This window comes from Clarias gariepinus, chromosome 10 (assembly GCF_024256425.1).
Source record: "Clarias gariepinus isolate MV-2021 ecotype Netherlands chromosome 10, CGAR_prim_01v2, whole genome shotgun sequence".
Lineage (NCBI taxonomy): Eukaryota > Metazoa > Chordata > Actinopteri > Siluriformes > Clariidae > Clarias > Clarias gariepinus.
This window is the reverse complement of record NC_071109.1, coordinates 11,801,331-11,819,082: the sequence shown is the minus strand read 5'-3', so window position 1 is coordinate 11,819,082 and position 17,752 is coordinate 11,801,331. Positions and strand designations below refer to the sequence as shown.

At 37.3% G+C, this 17,752-nt stretch overlaps 1 protein-coding gene across 4 annotated transcripts in view; it reads right to left on the bottom strand.

The window, feature by feature from the left end:
- Positions 1 to 2,075: 2,075 nt before the first annotated feature.
- The window catches only part of gria3b (glutamate receptor, ionotropic, AMPA 3b), a 127,623-nt gene continuing 111,946 nt past the window's right edge, over positions 2,076 to 17,752 (bottom strand). Inside the window, exons 13-16 of one of the 4 annotated variants that reach the window (XM_053505392.1) lie at positions 12,502 to 12,749; positions 11,517 to 11,631; positions 5,813 to 6,060; positions 2,076 to 3,831 (exon numbers count right to left, since the gene is read on the bottom strand). In XM_053505392.1, the coding sequence (XP_053361367.1) occupies positions 5,815 to 6,060; positions 11,517 to 11,631; positions 12,502 to 12,749 (609 nt within the window). In that variant the 3' untranslated portion in view covers positions 2,076 to 3,831; positions 5,813 to 5,814. Of the gene's footprint in view, positions 3,832 to 5,812; positions 6,061 to 7,503; positions 7,619 to 11,516; positions 11,632 to 12,501; positions 12,750 to 17,752 lie in introns of those variants that run through there. The other 3 variants (XM_053505393.1, XR_008361204.1, XM_053505394.1) reach the window with 3 other exon arrangements.

Below are 17,752 nucleotides of genomic sequence, written 5' to 3'. Positions count from 1 at the left end.
TGGCATAATTGGACCTCTTTAAGGGTGTAGATGGTTTGTTTACCTGTGCCTTGTGAGAAAGAGGAACAGCGTCTGATATTTAATATATCAATACCTTTATCAATAATCATATTATAATATATGTATATATATTATATGTAAACATATAATAATAAAATAACCTTTAAGAAAAAACATCAACAAAACATTAAACATTTTTTCCATACTTCCTGGCCTAAATAGTCACTCTTTCAGAAGCAAAGCAACCAAATATGGTTATACTTGATATATGACCCATATCAAGCAAAGAAAACCACCAAAGGGGATTGCGGAATTTACTGGAATTGGGTTAAGAGCTGTTCAATGAATTTACTGGAATTGGAGATTACTTAAATGCTTGGTAAAGTTACCCCTTAACAATAATCATATTAGCTGTTTTGCAGCCTGAAATAAGAACAGACAGTTTTATCCAGCTGTATCCAAAGTGCAACATTTAACACTCAAGTGAAAGATATAACATCAAAATGTCAAGAAAAAATGGACAGAAATAAAACATTTTTGATTTTGAAAAGGATCAACCCGCTCCTAAAAATGGCTTAACAATTTACTCAAGTGAAGTTAATCACCTTCTTAATGGCACACAGTGCTTTGCACATCTAGACCTTGAAATATTTACTTATACTTCTTTGCAGAATTGCTTAAGTTAGGTTAAATTTGATGGTGACTGTTTGAGGACTGCAGTCTTCAAGTCATTTCACAGATTTCCAATGTGGAAGTCTCCACATTCTGGGCTCTGACTAGGCCATGCGAGAAAATTCACATTTTATCCTTCAACCAATGTTTGGTCTGTTTTGCTGTGTGCTTTTGGTTATTGTCATGTTGGAAAATAAATCTTTACAACTTTGTCAACTTTGTGTCACATGGCGGCAGATTTTCCTCAAGAATTGACTGGTTATTAATTCTACCCTATCCCTTTTCCTTCTATCCTGACAAGTGCTGCAGAAAAACACGGCTGTAAAAGCATATTACCACCTCCATGCTTTACTGTTGGAATGGTGGTATTTGGATGGTCAGCTGTATTGGATTTCTGCCAAACATGTTGTTTGGTGCTGTGACGAAAAAGTTAAATTTTAGTCTCATCTGATCACCTGCGTTTTTTTCGCATGTGGCCTTTCTTAAGAAGTGGCTTTTTAAATTTTTTTGCAACCCTCTCATATAAGCCACATGTGTAGAGAATTTGTGATATTGTTACACATGCACATAATAACCATTCTTTGTCATATATTCTTGCAACTGCTTCAGAGTTACTGTAGGCCTTCTATCGTCTCTTTCCTCTTTCCTTTTCAAATCAGTGATTCTGTTTTTTAGGGGTTTTTTTTAACTTATTTTGATATGTTGGTGTTATATTCTTCTCTTAGATGTTAAAAGTTGACCTGAGTAAATACAACTGGATAAAACAATAACTGTGTCTGTTTTTATTTTAGGCTACGAAGAAAAAAAATATATATTTTTCTATAATATACATTATATTATAGAATATACAGTATATATCCAATTTTTATCTAATTCCAGCACAAAGTATTAGGATACAGTATGTGTCTTCCAAGAAGGAGTTAATAGGCACGCCACAGTCACGAGGTTTGGTAGTGTAGCTAGTGGATCATGAAAAATGAACAATGGAAAACTTTAGCTGCCTATTCAACAGCGTTTTAATAGTATAGTAATAGCTTTTTAAAAACTTGAAATGACTGAGGCAAAAGATGTTGTGGCTTAAATGCATTCAAAGAAAATTTTTGTTATTAATTTTATGATTCATTGACAGAAATAAGAAAAAAAAACACTACTTGGTGATTAAAAACAGAAATCCTGTAAGGATGATACTTGTAATTGGAGAGCTCAGTTTAGGAATGTCTTGGGCAAAGCTTTTAATTTCTTTCCCCATATCCATTTACAAAAGCGCTCAACCTGATTTTAATAATTATTTGTTGTCAGCAAATGACAGGTAAGAATGCTAAAATATGAAAAGGTAGTGGCACTGACATTTTAACACACATGCTAATCATGCAAGCATTAAAAAAAAAAAAAAAAAACGAGAGTTTTTTTTATGGGTTTTATTTACAAAATATATTAAAATACTTTGTACAAGGCCTCACTAAAGAGGTTTCAGTAAATTAGACCCATGCATGCATTTCTGTCTTTTTTCATCACTAGGATGCCTGCTAAGGTTCTCTGGGCTGAGGTGCAAAAAAAAAAAAAAAAAAAACAAGGAAAGGAAGAAAGGGTAAAATGTCAAATAGAAAATTGTCTTACTTCTCTTGACCTTTCTAAGATGTAAGTTTCTGGGCTTAATAGGCAATCACAAATTTTTTACATGCAGTTAAAAAAAATGAAGAAGAAGTGGGACTTCAACTCAACTGTGAATCCTGCAGGCAGCTAGAAAGTCTGTTTTTAACAAATGTACATTTCATCATAATAGTTTAGTTCCTTTTTCAATTCTTTGAAAGCTTCTTTTCTATATAAATCTTATCTTTCCATGGATTCAGGACTGTTAACATTCCTAAATCCTATGGAATCACAGTTTTTTTCTTATAGTAAACAGACAGTGTAACAGCAAAATGTAAATGTGCTAAGCTTTTTAAGATTACCCCTGTTAACACCATTTATAAATATATTTTAAATGTTGTCATTAACGCTAGATTACTAAGTAGGTAAATGATTGTAAAATGAAACTAAAACCCAAAGCTTTATTAATGTTTAGTATATTGAGAAAATTGCAAGGTACCCAAATACTACATTTTAAAAGCCATGTCCTTTTTCATGGATTGCAATTTATCTACACGTAGATGATCCATTTTCTGTATTGGAGCTTCAGTTTCTTGTACAAATGACATTTCTAAAAAGAGATCCACTTAAATTAATTCAAATACTGCAGACATGTTTTTTTGGGAAGGTTTGTGGAACTAAAAATGGTCAGGTTATGTATAATGCAAGTGATTGAACATATCCTCACCTTTAATGTTTTTGTTTTTTTCATTGTATTCTTTTGGTCATATTCATTTTACAGAGTGTGCATTTATGTTCTGTTACGGATAGCCGTGTGATTTATGCAACTTGCTTCTCCCGGGGTCTGATTCCTAAAAGTGTTGTAAATATTTGACAAATCAGCAGCATTAAATCGATCAAACGAACCAAAACCCAAAAACTAATAAACAATGACACTACTCAAGTAACAGCATATAATCTCAGTCTCTCACATTAAGTGATTTCTATTAGAAAGAATTGAGAATTTGATAAATTAATGCTTTTATCAGTTACTGTGATTGTGAAAGCAAATTTACAGTTGATGAAGTACAAGCATTTTTTTTTTGGTTGTTTTTTTAAATTTTTAATTTTTTTGTTAAGATTAGATCGATAACCAAGTCCCGCAGCGAACCAATACCACAAGAATCGCTGTCTCCAACACAGTTTTCAGTCTGGCTCTTCTGAATGTGCTCAGATCACAAGTGATGGCTTTGTTTCTCGAGTTTTCATGGAGTTATGCAGTACAAGAGTTCATTCACAGATGGCAATGGGATTCCTTCATGTGTTTTACACGTTATCGGAGCAATGGGATGTCACCATGATGAGCTTACATTCGAGTGATTCTCAGAATGTTCCATAAGGCACTGAAGGAAACGTCCAGTTCTTCCCAAATGATCAAGTCCACTCCTGTCTTTCTCTCAGATGATGAATGTGAATGGAGAAGGAAGGGGAAAGAGGGTAAAACCTCTTAAAGATCCAGCCATCGCTTTTTAAGGATTTTCTTGTCACAATCATCAAGGCTGACACAAAGGTTTGCAGGGCCCGCATTTGCTATGGAAACAGATAGAAAGGATAATTACGCCAAAATGTTAATATTATCAGCAACAGGTTTTGGTTTGTGTATTCTTCAAATAGAAATTTCTTTACTAGGGTACTAGGTCTAAATGTTTAAGAGGTTAGTTAATAATACGTGGTTAAATGCCTGTCCTTAAAATTAATAATTACCTGTGTTAATATCTGTGTTTATTATTGATAATTATCTTTTTAGCCTATTTGTATTTATTTACATTTTTTTCAGTTATATTTTTGATTCCTTTATAAAGTGAGTTATTTTTTGGCATAATATGTAATTGTGGTTGTTTAAATCTTGCAGTTTATTCAATATGTAAAAGTATTTTTTAATCTACACTACAAATTACTGTAGGTGCAAAAGTATGTGGCTAATCACACCCATATGTACTGTACTTTTTAAGCACCCTTAATATTATTATAAATTTGTATGTACTACATGGATTGTGCCCACCAATGTTTCACTTATAATACATCTATTTCTGGAAACAGCATCATACAGAGTTACACGTGTCAAAAAACTTATCCCTAACAAATCACAGAGTGATTGGGAATGTAGTGAGTGACCCCTGATCTCAGTGATGCCAGTGTGGTACACCATAATACTTATTTCGGCTATACTTTTCACCCTTTACATAGGAAGACTGACTAATTACATGTTTGAAGACACCTGTGATGCTAATTACAGGACACACTTTAGTTAACCATGCCCTTATGGTTAAATTATTTTCAATCTTCTCTAGGGGTACCATCATTATTGTCCAGAGCAGTTTCATTATTTTTATTATTATTATTATTATTATTAATTTATTTTTTAAAGCATTATCTGATTTTTATCAGTTATTTTTCAGCAATTTTCTATATATTATTACTTTGGCCAAATTCAAGTTATTTTAGTGACCATTATGGGTTTTTCTTTCTTTAATGGAAAGGTACTAACAATTTTGTCCACATGTGTGAATAGAAGAAGCTAAGAGGCCAAAGGTAGTTCTGCAGAGTCTGGAGAGATCCACAGTTTTAACAGGAGAAGCTATTATCAGCTGTCTTATAGACTGGACAATGCACGTTGCTGGGCTGTATGGAACAATATTAATAGAAAATCCATTTGAACTTACATGCTGTTTACTCAACAAACATTTCTCGGTTCTCATAATACAAAAACTGACCTTTTTGGTATTGGCACAAAGCACTACATTTGTTAAAAATCAAACACTGCTCCTGACCCTGCATTCACCATCTCCACAGTGTTGTGTGGTGGTGGAAGCATCATTGCATCATTGGCAAGGGATGCTTCATGCCAAGGCTTCTCTGTAGTGTTTCAAAACCAAGAACTTGAATGCATGGAAAAGGTCCTGTCCAAGCACAGATAATCTGAGAATCTGATGCAAGACTTTAACACAGTCTCTGTTCACCAATATTTTTCATTCAATATGATGCAGATTTTTGACTTGCACGCCAAAGGTTCTATCAAGAACTGACACAAGGGACTATTGCTTCTGTATCTACCACATTTTTACTCTTTTGTTTAATTAGGCTTTGTGTCATATTACAAGGTATGTTTTAAACATTTAAATGTAGGAGATATTGTATAAATCAAATGATAAAACCCTATTTTAACCCATTATTATTTAAAGTTGTAGCCCTATGAAATGTAAAGAACCCTCATGGGAGAGAGAATATTTAGGTACGGCACTGTAATACCCACCCTACAAGTTTATTAGCATTAATGTTACAGTCTTGCTCTCCAGTTTACTTTTTTAGATTCTTGTTATACTATAAACCTTATGTCTAGCTTACTGTACATCTTTGCATCGTTTGACCCACTAGAATGCAAATACTGTACAAGCCATGTGTACCCATTTTATGGTGTTTTTTGTGATCCAGATGTTTAAAAAATGACTGGCTTGCTGATCAGAAATTCAAGTTTTATGACTAAAGAACAAAATAATTCTTTCTTACATACCTCTAGATCTTAACACTCTCTGTCCCATACACATTGTAGCCTTCTCGGTATGTAGCAAAGTTCTGAGTGTTGGTTGGTGGCGCAGGCTTAAAGTTTTGGGTGTTTTTTTCAAGTTTCAGCCTTTTAGCTTCAGCACGTGACTTGTAACAGAATTCTATTAAAGCCACCATCATGGCCAGCCCCAGACCACCAACCAGAATATAGAAGACTCCAGCTACATTACTCAGACTCAGAGCACTTGTCTTGTCCTATGAGAAGTGAGGAAGACAGTTAGTAACATTTGCACTGGTGAATATATGGTGCACAATATTAAAAACTCATAACCTTATAGCTAAATATCCTAATCTTCAATCATTTCTAATAGAATTATTGACCAGGACTACTGGTATTTCTAAGGAGATATTTTAAAATGATACAAAAAAAAAACTCCATTGGTGCTTCTCTCAAGAGAGTGAGCACATTCATAAATGGAGGGTCAAGACTGGCTAAGAATAGAAATTGACTTCATGTAGTTTCTACAACAACCAGAAGGATTGAGAACCTCCAGGAAGGTTGTAGCTCTCCAGAAGGAAGCAATTCAGTCAATGCAACATTAGAAAGCACAGCTCAACTTCAACTGGAAAGTTCTAACCTCATCCTATCACTGGCTTCTTCATGTGTTTGAGGAAGCTGGTCAGTTACATACAGGTCCGACCTCTGGCTTCAAACCCTCTCTTTAAAAATAAAAAGTCTACTAATTTTCCTTTAACTTCCTGTTAACTTATTTAACAGTCAAATTCATATTTTGACATATTTTCTACAAAATACTGATCTTAAGAATTGGCTTGAACCATTATGCTGCTGCTTACCTCCCAAACTTGTTCATTAAAAATTTGTTCACAAGAGTTTTACCATTTGCAATTTAACCCTATGAGCTGAAAAAGTTCATTTGCTTGAAATAGACTGAGTGGTGATCTTGGACTCATTTCGATCTTTATTACGAGGTCACCTGGAAAAGTTAATCTCAGAGGGTTAACAAAGAGGTTTATTATATTCTTTAACTTCTTGTGATGCGGAAACAAAATGTTCATTGTGACACTGTTTCAAGCGAAATGTACTGAGGTCCCTCGGCTCTTATCGGGGTCTAAGTAAGTTAGATTGAAACAGTTTGACACAATAAATGCTTCGCTTCTACTTCACAGCACAAGAAGATAAACAATTTAATAGACACATTTTATGCAAATAAGTAACAACGCTAATAATGTAAATCAAAATTTTAATTAAAAGTTTGGTAAATAAAAAACAGCAGCATAATGGTTGCAGTGTCATGAATGTCAAATGTTAGATGTAAGCAAAGAATAACACTTGGTAGACTAAAAAATATCGTTATATAATATTATACTGTATTTGTTTTACTTGCACGTTTACTAATCCCCACATATAACACTACCTGATTTATCATTACAAGTGCTCCAAGTGAAAAAAATACAGTAATAGAAAACGATCTAAGTACTTTGGCAAAAAATATTCATGTGGGGAATTGTGCAAAACTAGAGGCCACTTGGATTAATTTAATAAATATGGCCGAAAGTCATTCAATATATCCTTACATATCAAATGAAAATGAAGAAAATGTTTTTCTTTTCTTTGCATATGAACAAATACGTCAAAATGCAATTTGGAATCAGTACAAAAGACCTGCAGCGACTGACCTTACTTCCAGAGTCCTTGGTCCCACATTCACCCTTATCGTACCACCATTTGTTTTTCAGCTTGGCTAAGATGCCTTGTTCACTGAGTTTCAATACTGCAAGGTTTACAGGAGTTCTTCACGTGGGAAATAACATAAATAACATTATATTATGTTATTTTATGTTATTCAAGTCTTATCTACTTTCATACTTTACAAAGCGATAAAGCAGGACTCCTGGCCATTTCTCCACAACACACACTGGCAGGCATTTCTGACTGTTACCTTCTATCCAGCAGAAGCTACGCTAAGGTGCCAGGACCTACCCATATCGCTTTGAGTAATCGGCATACACTGTTAAGAGAAGAACACGCAGGTTGCGGAAGATATGACCTGCTGATCTATAGAAGCAGAGGAGAATGCATTTGTTCACTTATGATACAGACAGTCTGAGAAGTCTGATCAGCTAGGAACCCTTTACTGACTGACAGACAAACAAAAATTACCAGTAATATTTTGTTCAAGCTGAGGAGAGTCATAAAAATGAGAGAACCTGGTAGTAGTATAAAGATAAGGCATAAAACATACTGAGACACACTGCAGAAAAAGAAAAGGTGGCTCAACGTCTAGGTATGAAAACAAAAGGCCTAACCAGAAAAAAAATAAAAATTGTACTATGCAATAATAGCTTGGTGTAATCTGTATTACTGCTGACCTGTAAGGATATAATCACGACTTAGACTGACATTATATCTCAGATTAAGATTTTTCGGAATTTGCATTTTTAAGAGGTAAAAACAAAACAAAACACAACATCCTGCATGCTCTAGGTATCAAAAGTGGCTTAAACATTCATTGCCTTTGCAGTGGCAGCTCACAGATAAGCGAGCTCCCGGCCCACGCATTTCTTTTTTGGCTTGAGGAGAGACATTGATTAACAGAGTAATTATCCTCTAAGTGTTTGGTGTGACTGGAGTGAGAAAACCAATCAGAAGGAAGTGATGGCAAGTGTGTGCCAGGGGCACGCAGGCGAAGGGGCTGTCGGATTCATGATGTTGCTTTGTTACAGGTGACTTAACAAGCCTTTTTTCTATTTTTTTTTTCTGTATTCTACTCAAAAACTTTTTCTAGTTCCTTTCTTTTTGCCTTTTTCACAGCTGGCTTTTGGGGCCTGGTCCAGGAGAGCCACTGTCGTCTCCCAACACAAGCTCATTAGAGCTGGCTCACCGACTGTGTGTTGGCCGATGTGGGCTTCAAAATCGCTGCAGACTGGAAAAAAGAGCAACAGAAGCTGGAACACAGGAGGTGATTAGGAAAGGTGCATACAAACTGTCACTTCCTTCCACAGCCTGGGGCTTCTCTGGTTGAGAAAAGTTGAAATGTGTGGCTGTATGTAACAGAACCCATGTTTTTTTTTTTAATGTTGTATCAAAAAAGAAAATATTTGTAGGGACCGAGAGATTCCTTAAGAGTGTAGCTCCCATTTTCAGGACGGCTAACGTTTGTGAAAAGCCCAAGCAGTGACAGACACAGCTGCAGACTGTACAGACTATAGACTGATAATGGGCAAAAATTTGCATCACAACTGTATGACTGACTCAATCACTCATTGACTCACTTACTGACTGGCTGACTACCTACCCACCCACTGACAAACTTACTCACTCATACACTTACAACCTGCCTACTTTTCTAACTAACTAACAGCCTCACTGACTGATTACCTACCTACCTATCTAAAATACAGTACCTAACTGACTAACTTTATGTAGTCATTCATGTAGCCAGTCACTCACAGATGATTGACTGACTACATGAATGACAAATTGATGATTGACTGACTCTCTGTCTTCTCATCTGACTGCCTGCTAGAATATCTGTATGTCTGATGGCTGATAACTGACTGTTTCACTGGCTTACTGACTGAATGACTGGCTTACTGATGGACTGTCATTTACTGACTGTCTTACTGACTGACTTATTGACTAACTGTGTTACTGACTGACTGTCCCACTGACTGACCGTCTCACTGATTGACTCCACTGACTGACTGTCCCACTGACTGAATGACTGGTTCACTGACTGACTCGACTGACTTATTGAATGACTGACTAACAGTCTCACTGACTGACTTATTGACTGACTGTGTTACTGACTGAATGCCTGTCCCACTGACTGACTGTCTCACTGACTGACCGTCTTTACTGACTGTCCCACTAACTGACTGTCACACTGATTGAATGACTGGTTCACTGACTGAATCCACTGACTGACTGTCCCACTGACTGACTGACTGGTTCACTGACTCCACTGACTGACTGTCTCACTGACTGACTGTCCCACTGACTGACTGACTGGTTCACTGACTCCACTGACTGACTGTCTCACTGACTGACTGACTGGTTCACTGACTCCACTGACTGACTGTCCCACTGACTGACTGTCCCACTGACTGAATGACTGGTTCACTGACTGACTCCACTGACTGACTGTCTCACTGACTGACTGTCCCACTGACTGACTGTCCTACTGACTGACTGTCCCACTGACTGACTGTCCCACTGACTGACTGTCCCACTAACTGACTGTCCTACTGACTGACTGTCCCACTGACTGAATGACTGGTTCACTGACTGATTTGACTGACTTATTTATTGAATGACTGACTGTCTCACTGACTGACTTATTGACTGACTGTTTTACTGACTAACTGAATGAACGAATTATTGTCTCATTACGTGATCTAACTAACTCAATCACTCATGCACACACTGACTGATTCACTGATTATCTTCCTGAATGTTTGACTGACTAACTGACCGATTGTCTGACTGACAAACTGACTAAGAGCTAAGAAAACCTTTGCTGACTTGATGACAAACATCTCACCTGTAACCTGTAATGTTTGAAAAATAGACATAAAACTAGGAATAAATATGTTTTTTTTAATATAAATATTTAATTAGAATTAAGTTATAATAATAAAGTTATAAAAATAATAACCCTAAACATTATAATAAAGAATGATCAAACTTTTATGCTTCAACTGAAATCGGTGTGTGTCATGTGCTTGGGCTAATCATCCTAAAAAGGAGGCAAATAGAAAAGTAATCTTTATAAAAGTATGCCTTTGCTTGCCTGAATGAAGATAAAGTCATATTCATGTAAATGTGTTCAAATTCAATATGAAGCAACATACTCCTTCCCATTATGCTTCAGGAAAAGCGCAGAAAGTATTTTTTTAATCTCAATTAATTTCCTTTTTTTTCCCGGTCACTTTGTAAGGTTGGAAAGGTCAGCAGACCTCCCATTCACACTAATTTAGAGGGTGACGTAGCACTTCTGCCTAATGGGTACAGATGCGGAAGGAGTTTTTTTTTTCTTTCAATCCATTCAGGGCAAGCGAATAATTTTGGGATTCAAATCCTTCTCCATTCCCTTATTGTCTAACTTATCTCAAGCCTATAATGCCTTATAATTTTGTTGCGCATTATCAGAAAGCTTTGACTAGTGCATAAAGTCAAATACGAAGAGCACATGTAATCAGTTTTCATCAAGGGGCTGCTTTGAATGCTGCCCAGCAGAGGGGAAAAGAAGACCAAAATCCTCCATCTCCCTTTACCAACTGCTGGGCAGGTGTAATCACCTTCGTGGTTCCTCAAACACACATATATAGATGGACACACTTAACACTTATAGTGCTGGATGATAAGGAAATGAGTCCTAACTTAGAGCGTTAGATACAGTATAGTTAGCATGTTCCTATACAGTGTGCGGTTCAGGCCCTGCTTACAAAAAGCTCTCCTCAGTAGCACAAAATCGTACTGGTCCTTTTCCTCCTCCATTAGCCAAATCAGGGTCCTAAGTTTAGACTTGTTTTGAACAATCAGAATCAGGCCTGTGTTTCAGGAAACAGGAAAGAAAACAAATGAATCGCATGGCTTGTGCCATGTCTAAGGGGCATCCGTTCAGGAATAACAGCCTTGCCGATTACTCTGCACTATGGTACCCGATTTTGGTGACATTGAGGCTGACCTTGGAGTCACCTCCCCCGCTGCCGCACTCTCCCTTGTCGTACCACCATTTGTTTTTCAATTTGTCCAAGAGGCCTTGCTCATTCAGTTTTAAAACTGCCAGGTTAACAGCGTTTCTTGAAACAATAAAACATAACTTGTAAGTAAATGCACAGGTTCTTTGAGAAATCTAAGGCATTAGCATAGTAGTAGTTACGGTAGAATAGTAGTGGCATTGAATATGCTGATTGACTACTACTTAGACTTCAGTGCCATTATATACTATCAAGTATTCAGAATGGGCATTGAAAGAGCACGAAAGGAGAATTTGGTTAAGAATTTTCACGGAGGTGAAGGTAAGAGACGCTTAGAGCAAAGAAAGTGTTAAATATCAAAAGGTGGCATGGAGGGTTACACTGTTCAGAACTGAAGTGTGCGGGATGGGGACACTCGTCATTGAGAAGAAAAGTAACAACAACAAACACCATGCAATTAACATTCGTCACAAGTGACAGCGCAGCTTTTACAAGCTAAATTGAAAAACCATTGGACTGTTAAATTAAAACTGACAACACAACAGTCAGGAAGGACAGCACACAAGATAGAGAAAGAAAAGAGAGAGATCAAAGCATGAAGAAAAGGAAAGCGAGAGACGGTAAGAGAGACATAAAAGGTGAAATGGTCGTTAAACTTAGCCCCAAACAATCTAAATTGGATTTCTGATTCTATTAAGAAAGAACACAAGCACACAAAGGAGAAAAAACACAGATAATCATCATTATCGTCTTCAGTCAAAGAACATTAAAGAAAAAACATTATACCAATACCTCATCAGTGTTCATTGAGGGGGAAAAAAATGAGATAAGGAGCAAAGAAATAAAGGGGGGGGGGGAAGGAAAGGAAAGAAAAGGAAAGGAAAGGAGGGGCAGAGAAATGACAACACAAGACATCAGGGTAGGTGGAATACTATAACAACATGGAGAATATTGTTATATTATTCCACCCACCTTAATGCTGAGCCCTTGGGGGTCGCCACACCATAGCCTTTAGAGTCGAGATTTCCTCCGACTTTCATGGTGTCGCACGGCTTCCTCTGCTCGATGTATTCGTTCATGGTGGACTCCAGCAGAAAGGCAAACTTGCCCTTCGACTTTCGCACCCGGGCCACCCCATCCGGCGTGGTCTTGGCAAAAACAGATGGCTCGGCAGATTTCATGTATGACCACATTTTTTCATACACTGCTATTTTCGAGCGCTGCAAGACAATAGGAGAGAGAAAGCAAGAGAAGAAGAAACAGAGAGAGAGAGAGAGAGAGCATGAAAGACTGAACACATTTATATATTGTCATATTTCAAATCATGAAGACACATATTGTAATTTATGGTTCATATCAACTGGGAAGATGCTATAGTTTTGCAAAATTCCCAACATGACAATGTTGCTTGAGTAAAGTTTTTTAGATATATTCCTCAGGGGTGCTAAATCAGTTCAATTTGATCAGTCATAATCAAAGTAATAAATTACAGGTTCAAATGCTTATATTAATGTGACTGATCTAATACACCCACCAGCCATAACATGAACACATCAACATTGATCAATTATATAAAAATAAACTGGTGACAGGATCACCCATGGACCAATGGCCAGCCTGCCCGTTTCAAAGCCACAGAAAAGCCAATGCAGCACAAACTGCCGAAAAAAGGTCAATGCTTTCGGAAATGATGGAAAGGCACCAAAACACCTGCCATGCATGATGCCTGAGCAAAGAGCCCAAGGCCACTAACCCAGCCTCCAAACTCCCCAGATCCCAAACCGACCAAGTACCCATAGTCTGATCCACGGAGGCCCCACCACAACCCACAGCAGCCAAAAGACCTACTGCACTTTCCTGCTGCCAGACACCACAGTACACCTCAGATGCCCTGCAGAGCAAAAATTTTTCTTTTAATTTTAATGTCAATGTTTTCAGTGTTATGGCTGATCAGTGTATACTGTATTATTATTTCTATTGAAACAGGTTATTAACAAGAACCAAAAGCGAGGATCAGATCTATAATATAAGCCTAATAATAAACAGATTAATTAATAAGTTAATATGTGTATTCTTTGCATAGTGGAGATACGAAACAGTTAATATACAGTGAAACCTTGGATTGTGAGTAACTTGGTCTGTGAGTGTTTTGCAAGATGAGAAAAATTTCAAAATGAATTTTAACTTGATAAACGAGCGGGGTCTTAAAATATGACCATGTGATCACAACCGAGCCAATGGTTCGTCTCTCTCTCTCTCGTGCTGTAGCATTACACACACACACACTAAAATCATTGAGAAGAAAAGTAACGTGTGTGTGTGCGTGTGTGTGCAAAAGTTGTCCTAAACAGTAGCCCATTCCTCCTCTCCTGTCACATCTCACACCAGCCAAAATTTGGAAAAAATTATATATGAGTGCTTTGGATTGCAGGCATGAACAAATTATGCTCTCAATCCAAGCTTTAACTGTAATACTTTTTTTTTTTTTTTTTACATTTTCACTGTTTTGTAACCATCAGAGTCAAAGCTGTTTGTGTAACTGTAAAAATCTTGATGAATCAATGATATCTAATTAAATATAAAAATATGTGGTATAAGAGGAATAAAACACACCACCCTTTAGTTTCTTTTATGTAAGAGAATACGTCCTGTTGATAACTTCCTAACATATTGACATTGGGTAAGAAGAAATCAAAACACATACATTGTGTGAGATTAATCTGAGTGCGCTGAGTGTTCTTAGCTTTCTTCTTACAGTTCTATTCATACACTAGAATCAAAGCTGGTTATAAAACACCACTGACTTCATTCACTCATTGATCTTGTAGGTAGTTATACATAGGAAAGTAAGAATCTGTCTGTATTGAAAGTCACATAATATGCTTTTTCTCTCTATGACGTCTCCATTTAAGCCACTGAAAAATATACGCTGCAAAATCAACAGTATTAAATTAACTCCTATTGAGTTCAATTTACTAGCATGAACCCGTCTCCAACCGACCTGCAGCTCACATAACCCATTATTTTAAACCATGCCATCTATCATCTTTAAATAAGATGCTCGAAGATGCTCTCCAACCGAAAAATCTCTGCGCTGCTGAGAAACCCAGCAACACTCACTGCGGTGAACGTTGAGCAAAAGCTGAGGTCAGATAAAGATCTCAGTGCTGCTTGAGCACAGGAAGCATAGTGGGTAATGAACAAGCTCTGAATTATTCAGTGGGAGTGGACTTCTGTGTTCATTTAATTTTGTGCCATTTTGAACACATCTGACATACTGTATATTGAAGGCCATACTGTCAGGACTCTGCCCCAGGCATGCTGCAGTTCAGTGTCATTTTGGATTCGGAGGCACAGTGGACATGCAGGCGGATGAAGCACATTCTGTGTTTGCAGTAATGGGGAGCTTGCCGAAATGGCTGGGCTTTGGACAAGCTGTCGAGATTGCAGTATCAATTAGAAGCACGTCCAGCAAGGTCAGGACATAATGACACATTGGGTTGGGTAAGGGAAGCCTGGGTAGGTGGATTAATGCTCCAGGAGGGTGACAACTGTTGTTTTCCTGTACCACTAGGGCATGTATAACAAGCTAGTTTGACAACGAAATGGAAACCTGCAAAGGTTTATGCTATGGAAAAGGTGATAAACAACTTGAATTATTGTTAATAAGAAGAAGGAAACCATATGCTATGGACATCACAGTGGTCTTTACAGTGTGCCCATTAGAAAAAAAACTATACTTTTCACCATAATTAGCAACATTTTAAAACTTTCCAGTAGGCTCATAGTTTTTTAGGGAATCATATTTAGGATTTTCCTATAATTTGTCATTTGTCTGTAAATGTATAATAGTTCATTATGGGCATATAGTGTAGTGTTTGATGCAATATAAGTGTTTTGCTCTAATAGGTTTGTTTATCGAACAATACATTAACATAAAAACGAACACTATAATATTAAACAAAATAAGAAGTGCCCATCAGACGTGTGTTCCAGTATTTGTGACTACTTGAAAAATGGGTGGGTTAAAAAAAAAAAAGGTACCTTTTTCTAAGCTGTTTAACACAGCTATATGCAAATGTCAGAGCCATCATCCCAACATCTTTTAACCTCAAACCTACATCCTCAGGTATAGCAAAAACTAAAGGGTTGTTCTTGAGGTTCCGTACTTTCTATAAATACGACTTTGATTCTCTGATAGTGGTTTATCAGACTGGCTAAAGACGACACCTTCGGATCACTGTGTCCGAGGTATCAAGCAGCAGATATGTGTCTGCAGGCTAATTTCCTGTTGATGCCTGCCTTGTGCTCAAGAAAAGTGTCACTGGAGATGGTGTGTCCAAATGAGGGTGAAAGAATGAATTTTGGCATTGATTGCTGGAGGATAAGGGTGGCGCGGTGGTGTAGTGGTTAGCACTCTCGCTTGCACCTCCAGGGTCCGTGTTCGATTCTTGGCCAGGCTCGATTCCTGTTTCTGTGTGCATGGAGTTTGCATGTTCTCCCCGTGTTCGGTGGGTTTCCTCTGTGTACTCTGGTTTCCTCCCACAGTCCAAAGACATGTAGATCAGACTAATTGGTGTTCCCAAATTGTCTATAGTGTGTGAATGAGTGTGTGTGTGCCCTGTGATGGATTGGCACCCTGTCCATGGTGTACCCCGCCTCATGCCCTAAGCCTCCTGGGATAGGCTCCAGGTCCCCATGACCCTGAATACAGAATAAAGCGGTATAGACAATGATGTGCTGGAGAAGAAATGTGAGCTGTCTTACAGCTTTATGAAGTCAATTCATCAATACTGGGGCAGAAAAGAAATGACTTGCAATGACCTAAATCGGCCACTACTGGAGAGAGAGGTAATGAGTGATGACATAATGGGAAAACTCCACGTGATCATGCTTCTATCATGTCCCCGGTCTTTATTTAGAACAAGTCATTCACTTACAACAACAGAGCGGTCATTTAAAACCCAATTAAGGTACATGAATCAAAAGGTTCGTCATTGGTAATTAAATGGACATTTCGCTGGCCGATTATATCACCCCACAATTACATGCATCTGCCCTCTTCACTCTGTCTGTGTTTCGCCTCCTTCAAATGCAATGAGAAAGCATAATGCAGCTGTAAGTGTTCTTTCAAGGCAACAACCTTGTCAGTGTTACCAATTTATTTAGCTAAGAATGAAGGCAGATGTTTTTTTTGCAGTCTGCATTTCTACCCTGAGCTGCAATATGTCACTTCCACTGCTATGGATGTCCTTATAATAAGGTTCAGCACAGAATGAGAGAGGAGAGACAGACATGCCAGAGGAGATGAGAAAGGGTGCTACTAAGTAAATAAGATGCTGGCTGAAGGTGTAACTGGTTGGGGCAAGCCAACAAATGTAGTGTCAAATTTGTCTAACCACTAACAGTGCTACGATTCTTACAGCATCATTAAAATGGAATGAGCTATTACAACTTCCTAATTGTAAAGTAATGGTTAAGGGAATGCATGAGTTAAAGTCGCATTGATAGTCTTAGTTTGTGTTGTTTAATTTTTTTGGTTAAACACTATTTTGTTCTTTTACATAATTTTTTTTGTACTTAGGGTTGTTTGTAAGGGGACTGAGAGTAACGTAATTTCAATTCTCTATATGTATGTACTGTACGCGTAGCAGAATTGACAATAAAGTTGACTTTTTTTTTTACTAATCTTTAGTAGTTTTACAGTTTTAAAGCTTTCCTTTGGCTTTACAGTCTTGTTATTTCTAGATATTTTCTTAGTTTAACTTTGCTAAAATTCCTAGAAATTTCGACATCTGTTTCATGCCCATAGGGCGTCAAGCTGGCAACCTGACCCTGTATAAATGCCATAGAAATAGTGAATTTATATCTATTGCACGATGCGGCACGCAGATGGACCCATCCATTCATTATGCTTATACCAACAACTTTTAGACTGGAACAATGACTGGCATTACAGAGAAGACTCAGGAGAGCAAATGGCTACTTATTGTCCAGTCACATGCCACACACTAATAAGCTAAAGGCTAAATTTCAGGTCATGAGCAGGATATGTTGCTAGCATATCATAAAAAAATGGTTAATAAATAATAGTAAATAAACAAAAAGAGAAGAAACAACACTATTATAGATGGTGATACTGTTTTAGGTGTATGTATAAAGGGTATCCTTAAAATTAAGTATAAATTTTTAAAAAATGTAAACAAATTATTGATTTGTTAAT